The sequence below is a fragment of the Dasypus novemcinctus genome, chromosome 23 (assembly GCF_030445035.2).
Source record: "Dasypus novemcinctus isolate mDasNov1 chromosome 23, mDasNov1.1.hap2, whole genome shotgun sequence".
Lineage (NCBI taxonomy): Eukaryota > Metazoa > Chordata > Mammalia > Cingulata > Dasypodidae > Dasypus > Dasypus novemcinctus.
The window spans coordinates 900074-916900 of record NC_080695.1 but is presented as its reverse complement, the minus strand read 5'-3'; the positions used below and the strand labels follow the sequence as shown (position 1 = coordinate 916900).

Below are 16827 nucleotides of genomic sequence, written 5' to 3'. Positions count from 1 at the left end.
CCTGCCGGGGGCGGGAGTGGACCCTCGGGAGCGCCCTACAACCTAAGCTGTGCTGGCTGAATCCACCTGCAGCTGCCCTGAGGGCCGAGGGGCCCCAGCCCCCTCCTGTCCTATGGGGGGACAGAGGTGGAGATGGACTCGAAGGCACTCGGTGAACCAGTTCCCATGGGCTGAAAGCTCCTGCCATGGACGAGAGAGGCCCAGGACGCCCAGCTCCTCTTCTCTCCTGCTGGGGTGCGGGGATGCAGCCCCCTGTGACCCACTACTCAGTGCCAGTGCAGAGCACCTGCGGCTGCCTGGAGCACCTGGCGCAGGCCCCGCTTCCCCCTGCTGGAGGCGGGGCTGGAGCCAGGCGAGGGCTGCGCCATCCTGTGGAAGGAAGCGGGTCCCCAGGGCCACTGACCTCAGTCAGCCCCGCTTCCCCTCCGGCGGGGGTGGAGTTCCCTGGCGAGCAGCAGACCCTTTCCCGCGGGGACAGGCTGGGACCCTGGCTGCTGCGAGGACGAGGCTTTAGCCAGCCGAGCCCACTGGTCAGTAGCTGAGCTGGTGGACAGCTGTCTCTTCCTCCACCGTTCACGGGAAATGAGCCTCCAGCTCCAGCCTGGAGCAGCTCGGAGGCGGCTTGCCCACGCCCGCCTCCGCGCGTGGAGGCCCCTGCGCGGGGATCCTCTGCGGGAGAGGCACCCCTTCCTCAGCCTCAAGGAGCAGGTGCTCTTCTGGCCTCCTGGGCCCCCGGACAGGTGCTTTAGGGGTTCTGGGGTTACTGGCCGCCCTGAAGACGAGCTGCCTCCAGGACGCCTTCCTCCGCGCCCCCTCCTCTGTTAGGGACCACGCGCCCCGCTTCCTGGGACCCCGGGAGCTGCTCACTTACAAGGGGCTCCGGAGCCAGGGAGGGGCAGGGCGGGCGGCCTCGACGCTGTGCTTCTCCATTCCCGTGTCCTGGCCCCAGGGGTCCCCATCTGGAGCCCCACGGGGGACCTCAAAGGTTTGGGGGGCCCGGGGTCATCTGTCAACTATGATCGTCCCTGCCTGTGCTGGCCGCTCCCGTGGCACGAGCTGGGGAGGCAGAAGCCCCACAGGGAGGCCCCAAAAGGCCAGAGAAGGCCTCGGTTCCCTTGCCGGGCGAGGCAAGCCCTGGACTCAACAGTTCAGCGCGCCTGGCTGGTGTGGGACCTGAGGGGAGGGGCGGGAGGGCCCGTGGAGGGGGCGCAGGGCAGCAACGCCGATTCGGGCGCAGCGCTCCAGGCCACACCCAACCTCCGGGCCAGGGGTGCGCGGCCCTGCCCCTGGGGCTTGGCGGGGTGCGCCCTGCGGGGTCTGCGGCCCTGTGGGGCCCAGGGAGCGCCTGGAGGCCGACCCCGGGTACAGAGGCGCCCACCCAATCGGGGAGACTCAAATGGACCCTGGACCCCGGGATCGTGACCAGGCTTGGCAGCCCCCGGCCCGCTGGACCGCCCCCTGCAGACCCCAACTTGCCCCTCCCTGGACCGTGATCCCTGACAACTACCTGCCCCCAAGCCCCGGCTCTGCCACCTCGGGACCAGGGACCTTGGCGCGCTCGCGGCCTAACTCAGCTGGAAGGAGGGAGGCGCCCCCAGCGTGGGCGTGGCCCTGCCGGAGACCCCCCCCCCCGACCGCGCAGGCTCCTGGGGGCTCCCGGGGCGGGCAAGCGGGGGCACAGGCCGGGCCGGGGCGGGGGCGCGGCGCTGCAGGCGCAGCTTCCGGGGGGAGCCGGGGCTGCAGGCGGGGGACGCAGCGCCGGGGGGCGGGCCGGGGCCTGCAGTGGTTTGGGGTCCCCCGGCCTCCTGCCCCCGGGGCGCGAAGGGGCCGCCCCCCTGCGCGAGGCCGAGGGGGCTCCGAGAGGGCGGGGCCTGCACGGGGGGGCTGGCCTCCAGCCGAGGCTCCGCGTCGGTCGCCGCCGTCGGGGCGCGGGCTGCGCGGGCTCCGGCTCCTCGTGCCCCCGCGGCCCGCAGCCCCGGCCGCTGCCCGCGTCCTCGCCCGCGCGCCTCCCCTCTCTCCGGGCGCCCGCGCTCCTCTGCCCGCGGCGGCGCCAGCAGGACGGAGGCCCTGGGGGGGCAGCGCGAGCCCCTCGACCCGCCGCACCCTCAGGTCGGGGGCAGCCTCGGTCTTGCGGGGGAGACAGGTGAGCCCCCGCCCTGCGGACACGCGGCTGGGTCTGGAGCGGGCCAGCGCCGGGAGGCGGGGCCGGGGGCGGAGCCTGAGGAGGCGGGGCCAGGGGCGGAGCCTGAGGAGGCGGGGCCAGGGGCGGAGCCTGAGGAGGCGGGGCCTGGGCGGGGCCCGGGGAGGCGGAGCCTGGGGCTGAGGTGCAGGGGGCCTGGCTGGATGAGCAGTGGAGCAGGAGGGCTGGCACTGCGGGACAGCGTCTGCCCACGAGGGCTGCACGGGCAGGGGTGCCAGCTTCTTCTCTCTGGTGAGCGAGCGACCCCCTCCCAGCCAGCACCACGGCCTAAGGGCCCAGGATCGCACGTGGCATAAGTCAGACCAGGGGACCCTCTGAGCAGATCCGGAGGTGCGGGCACGCCGGGGTCCCCACACGCCAACCCCCGAGGTGCTGGCCCGAGACAGCGTTGGAGGGTCGCTTGGCCTCGGCACCGCCTTCCTGGCTGACCTGCCGGAGCCCACACCGAGGGGACCCTGGGTGATGGGGGGCTCAACCCGCAGGCATCCCCAGTGCTCCCTGCCGGCCGCAGGTGTGAACCCCAAAAGCTCCTAAGGCCAGACTCGGCCCAGCGCCTGCAAAGGGACACCGAGCCACGGCCAGGCAGATGGCGGTGGCAGCCTGGAGGAGGCACAGCAAGCCCAGACAGACGGTGGAGGCAGAGGAGCACGGCAGTCAGATGGTGGCGGCAGGGGCAGGGAGAGTGCGACGCGCACACCCGTGCAGGCCGTGGGGCAGGAGGGGCTCAGGGTCAGCGGGGGAGGCAGGGACAGGTGACGAGAGAACCAGAGCGCAGGCAGCAGGAGCTCCGAGGGCGCGGCCGGGGCCTGGCGTCCTGCCCACCGGCTGGGGACGGGGCCTCGTGGCCCCTGCGTGATGCGACGAGGAAACCACAGTCGCGCCACGGCTTCCGCGGGTCACTCAGGGAAAACGGCAGCGAATAGAGGGCGCCGCTGCCCGCAATGAATGGCCGACTAGAGGGGGGGCAAAGAGCCATGCCCAGGGCGGTGGGGGGCAGTTCCACGGGTCTGGGGGGCACCCCACGTCCCCAGCCCCGGGCCCAGGCGTGCGCAGACCCCCTGGATTTGCACCATTTCCCCCTTTCCATTAGTCCCGTTTTCTCTCTGTGTTAAGACTTTCTTTTCAGGGCGGCTGTCGGGTTAAAGGGACCCCGTCCCCTGCCCCAGGAGTGGCCTGGTCATCAGTGTCCTGCATTTTTCATTTTCTTCAGCAGGTGCCAGGGATTGACCCGGGACCTCTCCATGCCAAGCAGGTGCTCAACCGCTGAGCACACCTGCTCCCCAGTATCTTGCATTTTTCTGGCACGATGGTACAATGCTGAATCGACACTGTGTTAGCAGTAACTAAAGCCCACACTTTGCTCTGGGGTTCCCTCGGTGCCGCGCAGGTCTCTGGACTTTGACAAATGCCTGCTGGCACGTATCCTCCACTGGGGAGTCAGAGCAGCTTCACTGCCCTGCAAAGCCCCCACACTCACCTATTCGTCCTTCCCCTGACCCCCAAATCCCTGGCAAGCACTGAGGCATTACTGTCTCTATACTTCTGCATTTCCCAGAATGTCACTTCAGCTCAAGGCTGATCCCTCTCCCAGCTCCTCTGGCTTTACTTTTAAATTCTATACTTTCCTTCACCCCCTTACTGGACTCTAGTTACTTTTACTTTAAAAAAAAATCCTTTTTAAAAATACTTTAAAGATTACATAAATATTACATTAAAATAGAGGGGATCCCCATATGTCCCACTCCATCCCCCTCCCACACTTTCCCACATTAACATCCTTCATCAGTGTGGTACATTCGTTATGATCGGTGAACACACATTGAGCATTGCCATTAAGCATGGGTTATAATTGACATTATAGTTTATACTCTGTCCCTCACAACTCTCTAAGTTATGACAAATTATATAATGGTTATACCCATCATTGCAACATCATTCAGGACAATTAAATGTCCCCAAAATGCCTCCATATTATACTTGTGTTTCCCTCTCCCTCCCCTCAGAACTTCCAGGGGCCACTGCCTTCACATCAATGCTAAAAGTTCTTCCATTGCTAGAATCACTATAAGTCTATAGTAGAATAACTGTAAGTCTACTCTAGTCCATCATTCGTACCCATTCCTGAAGATGTTGGGATGGTGATGCCCACTCTGCCTCAAATTGAGAGGGGGCTTAGGACCCATAGGGCTGATGGAGAGACTAACTTGCTTGCATTTCCAGGCTCTGTCTGTTCCTTGGGATGGTCGTTGTCCATCACCATCTCCTTGTTAGTTGTCCTGGGTGAGGCCAGTGAACTGCAAAGTGGGTGTTGTGATGCTGTTGAGATTTAGGGCCCAACTGCACATGGACAGCCTAAAGATTTAAGTCTCTTGGATATACACCCCTCAAATCTACTACCAACTATAGGTTCAAATAGAAGAGGTGGAAGAGCCATGTGTAGGGAAATCACATATGAGCTGAGTCCAGCTCTGTCACACTGAGGAGCATAAATTCCAAAGTAGGGCCCACTCGAAGGGTGCCAAACTCCTGAACTGTCTGCCCTACCTATGCTGTCTGGATGTCTCTAGAGCCCTCAGGAGCCCTGCTATTTGAGGCAATAGTTACTGTAGTAGTCAATGAGATCCTGCTGAGATGTACATAAGCATAATGTGTCAAGTGACCTCCCAACCCACTTTGAAATCTCTTAGCCATAAAATCTCATTTGTATTTAAACTTCCACCCTTTTGGTCCAGGTCTTTTACCAGGTGCACTGGTAGTTGGTGCTTGGTAATAATCCCTCGGTGCCAGGGAGGCTCATCCCCTGGAGTCATGTCCCATGCTGTGTGGGGGTGGGTGGGAAGGTAATGCATTTATATGCTGGGTTTGGCTTAGAAAGGGACCTATTTGAGCAACAAGGAGGCTCTCAGGAGGTAACTCTTAGGCACCCTGTAGTACTAGCTAAGTTTCAATTTCACAAGAAAAGGTCCATAAGTGCCATCATCACTATCAAGGGCCTGCTGCAATGGTCTATACTCCTTCGCTAGGCATGCCCCTGTACTCAAGGGTCTGTTGCTATCCCATCAGAGAACGGGGCAGAGCTCTCCAAGATGGGAATTCGCTATTCTTTCAGTTATCGTCTGGCTCTCCACATGCCATGACCATGTGCCATGAACACTTGAACACTCACATGCATTATAGGTGTGCCTCAGGTAAACCCCCTCGCATGGACCCCCACACTGACACCTGCACCAGTGACCCTCCCCTGCCACAGCTGGGGCCCTTCTGTGATCCAAAACTGCTTCAAAGATGACACCAACAAAATAACCAACTAAAATTAATGAGAAGATGAAATAATAATAAGTTTTTTTAAAATACAAAAAATTTAAAAATTTGAAATATTTAAGAAAATTTTGACATTGTATCTTTCATCACTGTGAGACATGCTGTCTGGTATGTACAGTGACATTTTCTTCTAAATATTTTTATTTTTCATGTTATCTTCGAAGAAGCTTTAGGTTACAGAAAAGTCACGTAGAGAATACAGGGGTTTGCAAGATACCCAACATCCTCCCCTCTTTCCCCTCTCCCCTGTAATAACATTTTACATGAGGATGGTACGGTTGTTGCTGCAATTGATGTACAAATAGTGAAGGATTGTTACTAACCATGGTCAGTGGTTTACATTATGGTTTCTATTTTAGACCGAACACTGGTATAAATCTTGACAAAATTTAAAATGGCCTGTATGCATTATTGTGAGATCAGGCAGAACAATTGCAATGCCCTGGAAATGCCCTGTGCTCCATCTCTTCTTCCCTCCCCCTCGGGACCTGCGATAGACACTAAGTTTCACTTTTTGAAGAATGAGATTCACAGTCACTTGCAATAATTGTGACGGCTTGACATATTGCTCTGGTTTACTTTATTAGGCTCTGCTGCGTTCTGGAGGACTCTTGGCTCTACTTGAGAACACAGCAGGACTCCCCGGGACGGCGTTTCCTCGTTTCCTGCTTGAGGTGTGGGGCTGCCCCCTGACACAGCACACTCTGACGAGGTGAACGCTGACCTGTTCCACAGAAGCCCGCCCCGGCGCGCCCTGTCCTGTCGCCCCCTCCCCAACACCCGACACGTGTAACCTCCCCCGCCATGTGTCCCAAAAGAACATTCCCAGCCTCGTAGTTTTAACCCCAGACCGCAAATCACACCCCGTTCACCTGCTCCTTCCCCTGCCCTCCTGGACTCTAATTTTCACCCATTTCATTGTCTCCTACTTTTCCCAGGAGGCCACGATCTCCTGATACATAATAACCAAAGTTCACTGGTAGACAGGGAGGTTCTCATTTCTGTGTCTCCCAGATCAGCTGACAGGGAAAACGTTTTCTCCCCTCTCCCCACAGTGACCACCGAGACAGCAAAAGACCAACGGAAGCCGTGGCGCGACTGTGGTTTCCTCGTCGCGTCTCACCTCCACGGGGCCAGGCCAGGAGCCGCCTCGAGCTGGTGGCCGGACGCCAGAGCCTGGCCGCACGCACGGCACGTCCACCCTCTCTGGTTCCCTCTGCTCCCCTGGCCCTGGTACCTGGACCCCCACCCCCGATTCCCGAGGCCCCAGGTCCAGAGCAGGTCAAGCCTCCCTGCCAGGTCAGGGCCCCTGGGAGGGGAGGGGGACGTGGCCCAGCTGGGCCTCCAGGGGCATCCGTCCCTCCCTCCTGGGGGCCACCTGTGCCACCTGATTTCCGTGGACTCGAGGGAGCTGGTCCAGACTCCCCGTCCTACCCGGGCCCCCGGGCTCTCGGGGTTGGGGCATCTGACACGTGCAGAGACGGGGGTCCCGGGCAGCCTGCGGCCCCCGCTGGAACCAGCGTCCTGGAGCTGCACGGCGCCGTCTGGGTGCAGGCGGGTCCCCGAGCAGGGGCAGGGGCGCCTGGGCTCCCTTGGTGGGCGCGTTCCGGGCTCCGTCCCCCAAGGTCGGGGACGCCCGGGGCCTGCCTGGGGTCCAGCCCCACCCGCTGCCCTGGTCCCCAGGAGCCCGTCCTGGGCGGAGGCGAGAGGCCTCCACGCGATGCTGAGCGCAGCGCTCGGCTCCTCGGGGCGGCCCCACTGCCCCCCCCCCCGTGTCCTGCTGGCGAGTCTGCCGCCCCCGGCCAGGGTCTCCCCTCCTCACTCCCCTTGCAGGGTGGGCTCAGGACCAGCACCCAGGGCCGGCCGGGGTGGAGGGAGCTCTGGGCAGCCCGTCCTTGGAGGGCGAGGTCCCCTGGCAGCGCTGACTGCAGAGCGGGTCCTGGGGGACCTCTGGCCCCCCCGAAGAGCCCCCTGTTCCAGGACGGCGTCCCCTGCAGGAGCCCCCTCTGACCGGGGGTGTCTGAGCAGCAGGGCTGGAGGCCCCGCCCCTCCGGGGTCCACTGCCTCGGGGGCTCCAGGGCCACCGTGTGCCTTGATCTGAGGCCTCGGGAGGAAATGGGGGTCACCCCCTCCCCTGCCCCAGCTGGGGGGGCTGGAGCTCAGGCCCCTCCCCGAGGATGGAGACCCCGAGGTGCATCGACAGCGGCCCCCAGGCTGCCCTGGCGGGTCTGGGCTCCAGGCGCCCCCAGAGGCTCCCGGCAGCCCCCAGTGCCCCTCCCTCCTGCCACACCCCTCCTCCTCCCCGCGCGTCCTGCCCCCTCAGGGTCCCTGCCCAGGTCAGCTCCAGGAGGAACCGGCCCAGGGGCTGCACCCAGGCGCCCCCAGCCCCCCGCTGCTTGGAGCAGGGACAGGAAAGCAGTTCAGGGCGGGGCCCCAGGGATGGGGCTTCCCGGGCTTCATGTCCAGCCGAGGGCGTGGCTCGAGGACCTGCGGTGACCCTCGTCCTAGGGCCCACGGCGGCCACACTGGGGACACTGAGGCCACACGTCCCACGGGCACACGGACAATGCACTCGGTCACTCCCAGAAATGCCCTTTACCCTTAGCCCAGCCCCATGCCGGGGAGCCGCTGCGCTGCCGCAGTGGTCCTTTGCCCAACTGTTTTTCAGGGAACCCCAGGAGCCCCCTCCCTGACGCTCAGAGGCAACGAGGGGCCCTGGGCGCACCGGGACTTCTGGGCGCTCTTGGTCTGGCGGGCGAGTCCTTGCGCGCCCCATGTGGTCACAGGCGGAACTACGGCCGCGGTGGCCCTTGCGGCCGCTCAGCCTCCAGGCAGCGGTGAGAGGCGGAGCGGGCGGAGGGACATGCGGGGCGCTCTGGGCAGGGGGTCCCGGTCTCTAAGCGCCCAGGCCCCGGGCTCAGGAGCAGCCGGCGAGGCGGAAGGAGGCTCAGCAGCGCCCACCGGAGCCCGCGAGGGGCCGGGGTCGGGTCCCCACGCGCAGCGCGGGCGGCGCCTCCCCCCAGGGGCGCGTGCGGCTCCCGGCCCGCCCCGGGGTCCCCGTGACCCTGCCCTGTTGTTCCATTCGTTTGGGATTCTCAGACCACTGTCCACCTCCCTCCTGGGGGTCAGTGCCGCTTCTGTCCTGCCGCCCAGGGCAGGGAGGGGTTCCTGCGACCCCGAGAGGGGGCGGGCCACACACCCGGCCGGAAGAGCCCCCCATCTCCAAGAGGGCAGCCGCAGGATCCTCAGCCCCTCCCCCGCCCCTCACCCCCACCCGCTTCCTGTGCTGGGGGATAAAGGGGCGCCCGCGCCCCAGAGCCGCAGGCGGCACAGACCTGGGAAGGTAAGGGCCCTGCCCCTCCCCCTCAGCCGGGGCGCCCTGGCCCCCCACCCACCCCCGCCTCCCCTGCAGATGCTGCGGCTGCTGCTCCTGGCCCTGCCCTGCCTGGGGGGCTCTGTCCTCGCCTTCCTGGGTGAGTCCCGACTCCGGCCCTGCCCCTGCCCAGCTGCCCTGTCCCGTCAGCACCAGCCCGGGGAGGGGGACAAGGGTGGTGTCTCCTGGGGGGCTGAGAGGCCAGCTGGGCTGCAGGGGTCCGCCTGGTCCCTGCTCACTGCTCGTTCTGCTCACCCAGCCCGGGATCCAGGGTCCGAGCTGGTGGGCATCGTGGGGGGTCGGGATGCCCCCGCCGGGCAGTGGCCCTGGCAGGTCAGCCTGAGGATCTTCGTGCTAGAGCACAAGTGGTGGAGGCACCGGTGCGGGGGCTCCCTCATCCACCCCCAGTGGGTGCTGACCGCCGCCCACTGTGTTGTGCCGTGAGTGACCCCCAGCCCGGATGCGATGTACCGGGTCGGAAGTGGGGGCTCAGGGTCCTGGCGTGGGGTAGGTCAGGGTTTGGGACACCCTGTCTTCAAGGTCTGGGCTGTCCCTGGCTCTGAGCGCCTGGGAGGTCCCTGCTCTATGCTGAGCCCAGGCCCCTGGGCCCCCCCAAGGCTCCCTCTGAGAAGCTTCTGGTCTCCCCCAGGGAAGATTTGGGAGCTTGTGCCTTTAGGGTCCAGGTGGGGCACGTGAAGCTCTATGAGAACAATCAGCTGATCAGGGTGGCTCAGATCATCCGGCACCCCAAGTACAATGCCCACCTGGCTGCCATGGGGGGCGCGGACATCGCCCTGCTGAAACTGGAGGCCCCCGTGGCGCTCTCCAAGTACGTCAGACCCATCACCCTCCCGCCTGCCTCTCTGAACGTCCCTGAGATGTCCTGCTGGGTGACCGGCTGGGGGGACATCGAGTCCAATCGTAAGTGCCAGGATCGCCACAGAGGGCTGTGGGTGGGCTGCCCAGGGCCAGTGGCTGGGAGGGGCAGGGGGTCTTTCTTGAGAAGACCTCAGTCCCTGCCTTTTGGACCTGGGGGAGTGGGTGGGCAGGTTCACGCAGCTGCCAGGACCCAGGGCCTTGCTGGCCCGGCTCTGGGGGATCCCAGGCCACACTCAGCCCCCGACACCCCAAGAGGAGGCTGCTGCTCCCCTTCTCGAGGTGGCCCACCCTGAGGCTGCATGCTCAGCTCACCACCCCTGGGTCCTCCTGCGTCCCTGTCCCTGCCCCTGAGGCTCTCCTGCTCCAGGGAACACGTGCCCAGGGGGAAGGTTCCCGCAGCTGTCCTCGGGGTGCCCATGGGTGTGGCTCCCGGGCTGGGGCACCTGCCCTGCACCCTGTGTGTGTGGGAGCTGCAGACACACTTGGGAATCTCTCATCACCCCTCCCCTCCCCAAGACGGGCACTGAGGTGAAACTGAGGCTCCGGGAGCAAAAAGGACCCTTTCAGGATCCACAGGGCAAGTGGTTGCAGGTTCCCCCTGCACCGTGGAGGCGCATCCTGCCCTGCCCCCTCCAGCCAGGTGCCGTGGCCTGAGCAGGTGGTGGGAGGGGTGGGCGCCTCACTCGCCCTCTCCCCGCAGATCCCCTGCCTCCCCCCCTGGAACCTGCAGCAGGTGGAAGTCCCCATCGTGAGCAATGAGCGCTGCAGGAGGCAGTACCAGCAGGTGGACACGCCCATCACAGAGGACATGCTGTGTGCAGGCGCCAGGCTCCAGGACTCCTGCCAGGTGAGGCGCCCCGACCTCCACCAGGTGCCCCTGAGGAGGGGCCAGAGCCTCAGGGCAGGGGGACGCGGGCACTGGGGCTGACCCGTTCCTCTCCCCACAGGGCGACTCGGGGGGCCCCCTGGTCTGTTATATGAAGAGCACCTGGCTCCAGGTGGGCGTGGTGAGCTTTGGGCATGGCTGTGGACTTCCCAACTACCCCGGGATCTACGCCCGAGTGTCGTCCTACGTGCCCTGGATCCGCCAGCACGTCCCCCTGCAGCCCTGACCGAGGCGCGTCCGGGCGCGGCCCCCTGCGCTTCTCCCCCGGGGCTCAGCCTTCTGCTCCCCACGGCGCTGCCCCCCGGCCCCTGCTCCCCGCCCTCTGTCCCTGGCTCCAGCGTGCTGGCCTTCCTGGACAGCGGGGAGCAGAGGCAGGGGACAGGCTCCCAGGCTCTGGGTCCCATAGGGGGGTGGAGATGGCCCAGGAGCACCAACACCCCCCCTCCCCCCTGCCTGTGCCTATTAAACTCGGTGGAAAGAGCTGGCTCTCGTTGTCCTTGTCTGTGCCTGTGACCGGGGGACCTGGGGGGCTCTGGGGACAGAAGGGGCGGGGACAGCCTGGGCATTGGCACCTCGCGGCCTCCTCCTGCCCTGACCATGCAGGGGTGGGGTGGCTGGTCCCCCAGACTCAGCAGCCCCTGCCCTCAGGTCTTCCCCTTCACCCTCCCCCTGCCCTCCCAGCCCCTTCTCTCATCCCCTTCCCTCTTTCCTCCTTTCTCTCCAATGCTCAGTTTTTCCATTTCTCTATTCCTGGAGTTGGGGTCAGATCTGCGGATCCTGGGATCTTGTTTGCAACAGAAGACACCACTTTACGTGGACCTGGCTGGGGCCTCGTCCCTCCTGTCACCCCTACATGGGGACAAGCCTGGAACCCCAGCCCCTGGCCCCTGCCCCCACTACTGACTCACTTTTTCTTGAGGTTTCAGTTTTCCAATTTTTCCCAGTATCAACCAGACATGTCTGAGTCCCCTCGGCAGACAGGCTGGCGTTGAACTTGGGGTGCTGGATGACCTGGGTCACCCTCTTCAGCTGGTCGTGCTCATGGAGCCTCAGCTGCTCACCTGGACCCTAAAGGCACAAGCTTCCAAATCTCCTCAGAGGGGGGTGGGCTGGGGGCACAGGGGTCTGAGCTTGGCGCAGAGCAGGGACCTCCCCACGGGCTCAGAGCCAGGGGTGCCCCTCACTCTGGAGGAGGTGACCTCCTCACTGCCAGGCCAGTCTAGAGCCCTATTGAGTCACCCCCAGTCCTAGACCCTGAGCCCCACTTCTCATCACCCCCTCTGGGAGAAAAGGAGAGAAGCAGCCCTGACCCCCAGGACGGAGGCAGACCGTGGCCTGAGAACTCCAAACACAGGGAACAACAGGGCAGGGTCACGGGGACCCCAGGGTGGGCCAGGAGCCGCTGCACCCGCCCTTGGAGGGAGGCGCTGCCCGCTCTGCGGTGGGGACCCGACCCCGGCCCCTCGCGGGCTCCCGTGGGCGCTGCTGAGCCTCCTTCCACCTCACCGGCTGCGCCTGAGTCCTTGGCCTGGGCGCTTGGAGGTCCGGGTCCCCCCTGGCCAGAGCGCCCCGCGTGTCCCTCCGCCAGCGCCGCGCCCCCACCCCGGGCTGGAGGCTGAGCGGCCCCAAGGGCCACCGCGACCGCAGTTCAGCCTGTGACCACACGGGGGCGCGCAGGGGTCGCCCTCCTAGAGCCGGGCCGCCCAGAAGTCAGGGAGCGCCCAGGGCGCCGGGTCCCCACTGAGCACCAGGGCTGGGGCTCCTGGGAGTCTCCCAAAGCCAGCTGGACAAATGGCCACTGCGGCAACGAAGCTTTTCTTCAGAGACATGGAGGGGCTAAGGGTTAAGGGCATTTCTGGGAGTGACCATGTACATTGTGTGCCTGTGGGACGTGTGTGCCTCAGTGTCCCCAGTGTGGCCCCATGGGCCCTAGGACGAGGGTCACCGCAGGTCCTCGAGCCACGCCCTCAGCTGCACATGAAGCCTGGGAAGCCCCATCCCTGGGCCCCGCCCTGAACTGCTTTCCTGTCCCTGCTCCAAGCAGCTGGGGGCTGGGGGCGCCTGGGTGCAGCCCCTGGGCCGGTTCCTCCTGGAGCTGACCTGGGCAGGGACCCTGAGGGGGCAGGACGCGCTGGGAGGAGGAGGGGTGTGGCGGGAGGGAGGGGCACTGGGGGCTGCCGGGAGCCTCTGGGGGTGCCTGGAGCCCAGACCTGCCCGGGCAGCCTGGGGGCCGCTGTCGATGCACCTCGGGGGCTCCATCCTCGGGGAGGGGCCTGAGCTCCAGCCCCCGCCAGCTGGGGCAGGGGAGGGGGTGACCCCCATTTCCTCCCGAGGCCTTAGATGAAGGCACACGGCGGCCCTGGAGCCCCCGAGGCAGTGTGGACCCCGGGAGGGGCAGGGGCCTCCAGCCCTCCTTCTCAGACCCACCCTGGCTCAGAGGCTCACCAGCGGCCCAGGGGAGCCCCACAGGCCAGGGGAGCCCCACGGAGCCGACCCTGTTGCTCTGTGTGTGCCCGGCGTGGAGTGTGACCGATCCGCTGGCTGGATAATGGCATCTCGGTGGGCCTTTAATTTGATTTTACCACCCGGTGCCCTATGCTTGAGAAGAAGGAAACTTACCCTGTATGTTGGAATTTGTTGCTGTAGAAAAGATCAGGAGAGGTGGGGAGGAAGGAAGAGAGAGAGAAAGGAGAAAAGAGAGTCTAAAAGACTGCCACTGTAGATGGTTCTGGGGAGAACAAGGATGACTTGTTCTCCTCTTTTAGGGAGTGTCAGCTCGGATCTTTATGCCAGAAAACCTTCCCTGGGGGCTGCCAGGTCCCGGAGGGGGGCTCCTTGGTGCGGAGCATGGAGGGGTCTCTAAGATGGGCTCAAGGCTAAAGAGGTGCCAGGCGAGGAGGGCAGAGTTGGGTCAGGGTCCCGGGAGTGGAGTGCAGGGCGGAGGCTCAACGCTGAGACCCTGACAGTGGGAAGCTGCGGGGGCTTCATGACTCATGCTGGGAAGAGCCGTCACGGGCAGGGGGCGGGGGCCACCACCCCACAGCCCAAGGCATGTCCACGAGTGAGCGAGAAGTGGGTCAGCACAGATGACCGGGACACAGGGCGTATCAGGGGCTGAGGAGCCCAGGGCCCCTGGACCAGCCGACCGCGTGGCGCAGGGAGCCGGGCGAACCCTGTTGGGGGATCCTCCTCGTGTCAGATCCCCCACTCACCCCCAAGAGGGCAGGGGGTTGGGGGCGATGGAAACGGCTCATGTCGTGATTGTGGAGCTGAAACCCGTCACACTGCGCCCTCAAGTCCATGAGGGTCTGCGTATTAAATTCACCCCCACGTGCCGCTGTTTTAAAAGGAGGAACTTGGGAGCTGAGATCCAAGCACGCGGGCTCTGAGCGCAGGGACGGTGTAAGGGCCCCGGGAGGCCCATCCCTGGTGACTCCATTAGGCTCAACCTGGGAAGCGCCGCGAGGGGATTTGTGGATGTCACTAAAGACCCAGGCAGGTCGACCTTCAGGGGCGGGGACTGGCCAGGTGGGCCTGGCCCCACAGGTGAGCCTTTAACTGCAGGGCGTTTTCTCCAGCTGGTCCCAGACGCTGAAGTCAGAGGGGCTGAAGTGGGAGGGGACTTGGGGGGATGAGGTGTCTCCAGCGCTGAGAAGGGGTTCTGCAGAAGGACCCCAGAGTGGCCCCTGCAGCTGAGAGTGGTCCCTGGGTGGGGACAGCAGGGCAGTGGCCTCAGCCCTGAGCCCCCGAGGAGCTGGATTCTGCCCAGAGCCTCAGGGAGCAAGGAGAGTGTTGAGAAATAAAAAGCATGGCCTTGCGGGAGACCATCTAATGAGCCACTCCTGCCCCCACTTCTATAACCGGCCAGTGAGAGCATGGCCTTGCACCTGCCTTCTGCTTTGTAACCCCACTTGCAAAATCTCACCTAGCAACACATTAGCCAATGAGCGAGAGCCATGCTAGTCCCACATAAAATCCTATATAAACCTACGAAAACTGAGAAATGGGGCTCAGAATTTGGAGATTGACTCTCCTCTGGGCCCATGCATAAAAAATCTGTTCCTTTGCCCCTACAAGTGACGTTCGGGCATTTCTGTCACTCAGCACTCCTGGTTTTGCAGCAACGTTTGGTTCCCTGACCAGGAAAAGCCCCAGAGCAGGCCCTTTGAGTTTCCGGTATGGGATTGGTGGGCACAGCTGGCAGAAATCTCCACATAGAAAGGTGGTGCCACCTGTCCCCTTGATGGGGCCTTCTTCAGGGAAAGGACCCCTGTGGGCCGCGTCCTCCCTGGCCTGACTTGGTGGAGAGGTGGATGGAACACCAGGAGATGCTAGAAAGGTAAAGCCCCAAGGTTCTGAGTCCCAGTCAGGTCTGTCTCCATCCAGAAGGGGAGACTGATCACCTCCCAAAATCTCGAGATTCGAGATTCCAGGACAGGGCAGTCCCTTGGGTGGGACCGTGGAGCCTCTGAGTGACTGAGGGAGTGACTGGGGATGGAGAGGCCTCTGCTGATCCAGTCTGTGGCCCCACGGCCTGCGCTGTGGAGTCCGAGTGGGCCCCGACCTGCACCCCGCGGCTACGCCGTACAGCATAACGGCCAATCCCGAGTCTACATGTACGCCTTAGTTAAGACGAGCCTAAGTTCTCATGAGAGACATGGACAGGTGGGCATCTGAGTGGCCTTATGAGAGGCTCCCTCCTTGGTTTGTCCTGCGACACCAGCTCAGGGATGGGGTCATCACAGTCCAAACTCACAGTCTTTGATTGTATGTTTAAAAAAACTTCAAGAAGGGCTTTTCCGGGGATTATGGTGTCCGTATGTCCCCCAGAACTCTCCGCACTCTGTGTAAATTGGAGTGGCCTAAGGGTGGTGTTCCCACCCACACTGAAAAAGCAAAAAAGTAACTAAACTTTTGCTCCGAGAAATAGTTCCCTAGTATGGGATGCCCTTATCCATAAGCAGCGACAATGGCCCGGCTTTCATAGCAGCCGTCGTCCAAAGCTAGAAAAATGTTAGAAATTAAGTGGAAACTCCACCCAGCATATAGGCCCCAGAGCTCAGGGAAAGGAAAACACATGAATCGAACCCTCAAAACCACCCTAGCCAATTGTATTAAAAACAACAAAAGCAACAAAATAACTGGCCTGCCATGAGTAAATCTGCTCCCATTCGCCCGCCTTAAAGTCAGATGCACCCCCAGACCCTCAGGAGATTCACCTTTTGAAATTCTGTTTGAATGACCACCCCCACTTACTCCAACCTCGAGGGAAATCTCGGACACCTAGGAGAAACTGGCGTAAGTTCCACCCTCCAGCAGTTAAAAAACCCTAGCTCAAATACACAAAGCTATCCTGTCTTGGGATCCCATCCCATTAGGTCACCCGGTACACCCACACTTAACCAGAGATCTGGTTTGGGTAAAGACCTGGGAAAAGGAACCTCTCCAGCCCACCTGGATGTGCCCACATACTGTTATCCTTATAACCCCCACTGCTCTCAAACTTTCACGTATTGCCCCTTGGATTCATCATACTAGAATTAGAAGGGCACACTCCAGTGAAAAATAAGATGCCTGGATACCTCACCCTGTACTGACTGTCTCTTGAAAATCTGAATTGCCCAGTGCCACTGGGAATTGCCATCACATGACGAGTTGGCCTCCTGTTCCCTGTGGTTCCTGCTCCTCTTCAAACTGCTCAACTTACTGTTGGAGACTAAACTAACAACCACAGCTCCCAGAAACCGGAGCGTAGTTTTAAAATACTGATCTTAATAATGTACTTATGTCTCATAAAATGCTTTGCTGCCTTAAGTTCTTTTTCCACTTAGCACAAGTGACGCCCTATAAAAATTATAAGGGCATCAAAGGGGAGGAAATGTTGAGAAATAAAAAGCATGGCCTTGCAAGGGACTATCTAATGAGCCACACCTGCCCCCCACTTCTATAATCCAATGAACCATTCCTGCCCCCCACTTCCGTAAATCAGTCTGAGAGAACTTGACCTTGCACCTGCCTTCTGCTTCTGTAACCCCACTTGCAAAATTTTGCCTAGCAACGCATTAACCAATGAACAAGAGTCATGCTAGTCCCACAGAAAGCCTAGATAAGCCTATGGAAACTGAGAATCGGGGCTCAGAATCTGGAGATCGACTCTCCTCTGGGCCT

At 62.4% G+C, this 16827-nt stretch overlaps 1 protein-coding gene across 1 annotated transcript; it reads left to right on the top strand.

Annotated features, from left to right (window-relative positions):
• The first annotated feature begins 582 nt into the window (after positions 1 to 582).
• Positions 583 to 11140, top strand: LOC101433612 (mastin-like). Its single transcript, XM_071211495.1, has 9 exons — positions 583 to 740; positions 6577 to 6820; positions 6929 to 7075; positions 8190 to 8267; positions 8934 to 8994; positions 9154 to 9334; positions 9544 to 9847; positions 10474 to 10620; positions 10721 to 11140. The coding sequence occupies exons 1-9, from the start codon at positions 583 to 585 to the stop codon at positions 10883 to 10885; spliced, it is 1485 nt and encodes a 494-aa protein (XP_071067596.1). The 3' UTR covers positions 10886 to 11140.
• Positions 11141 to 16827: the final 5687 nt, after the last annotated feature.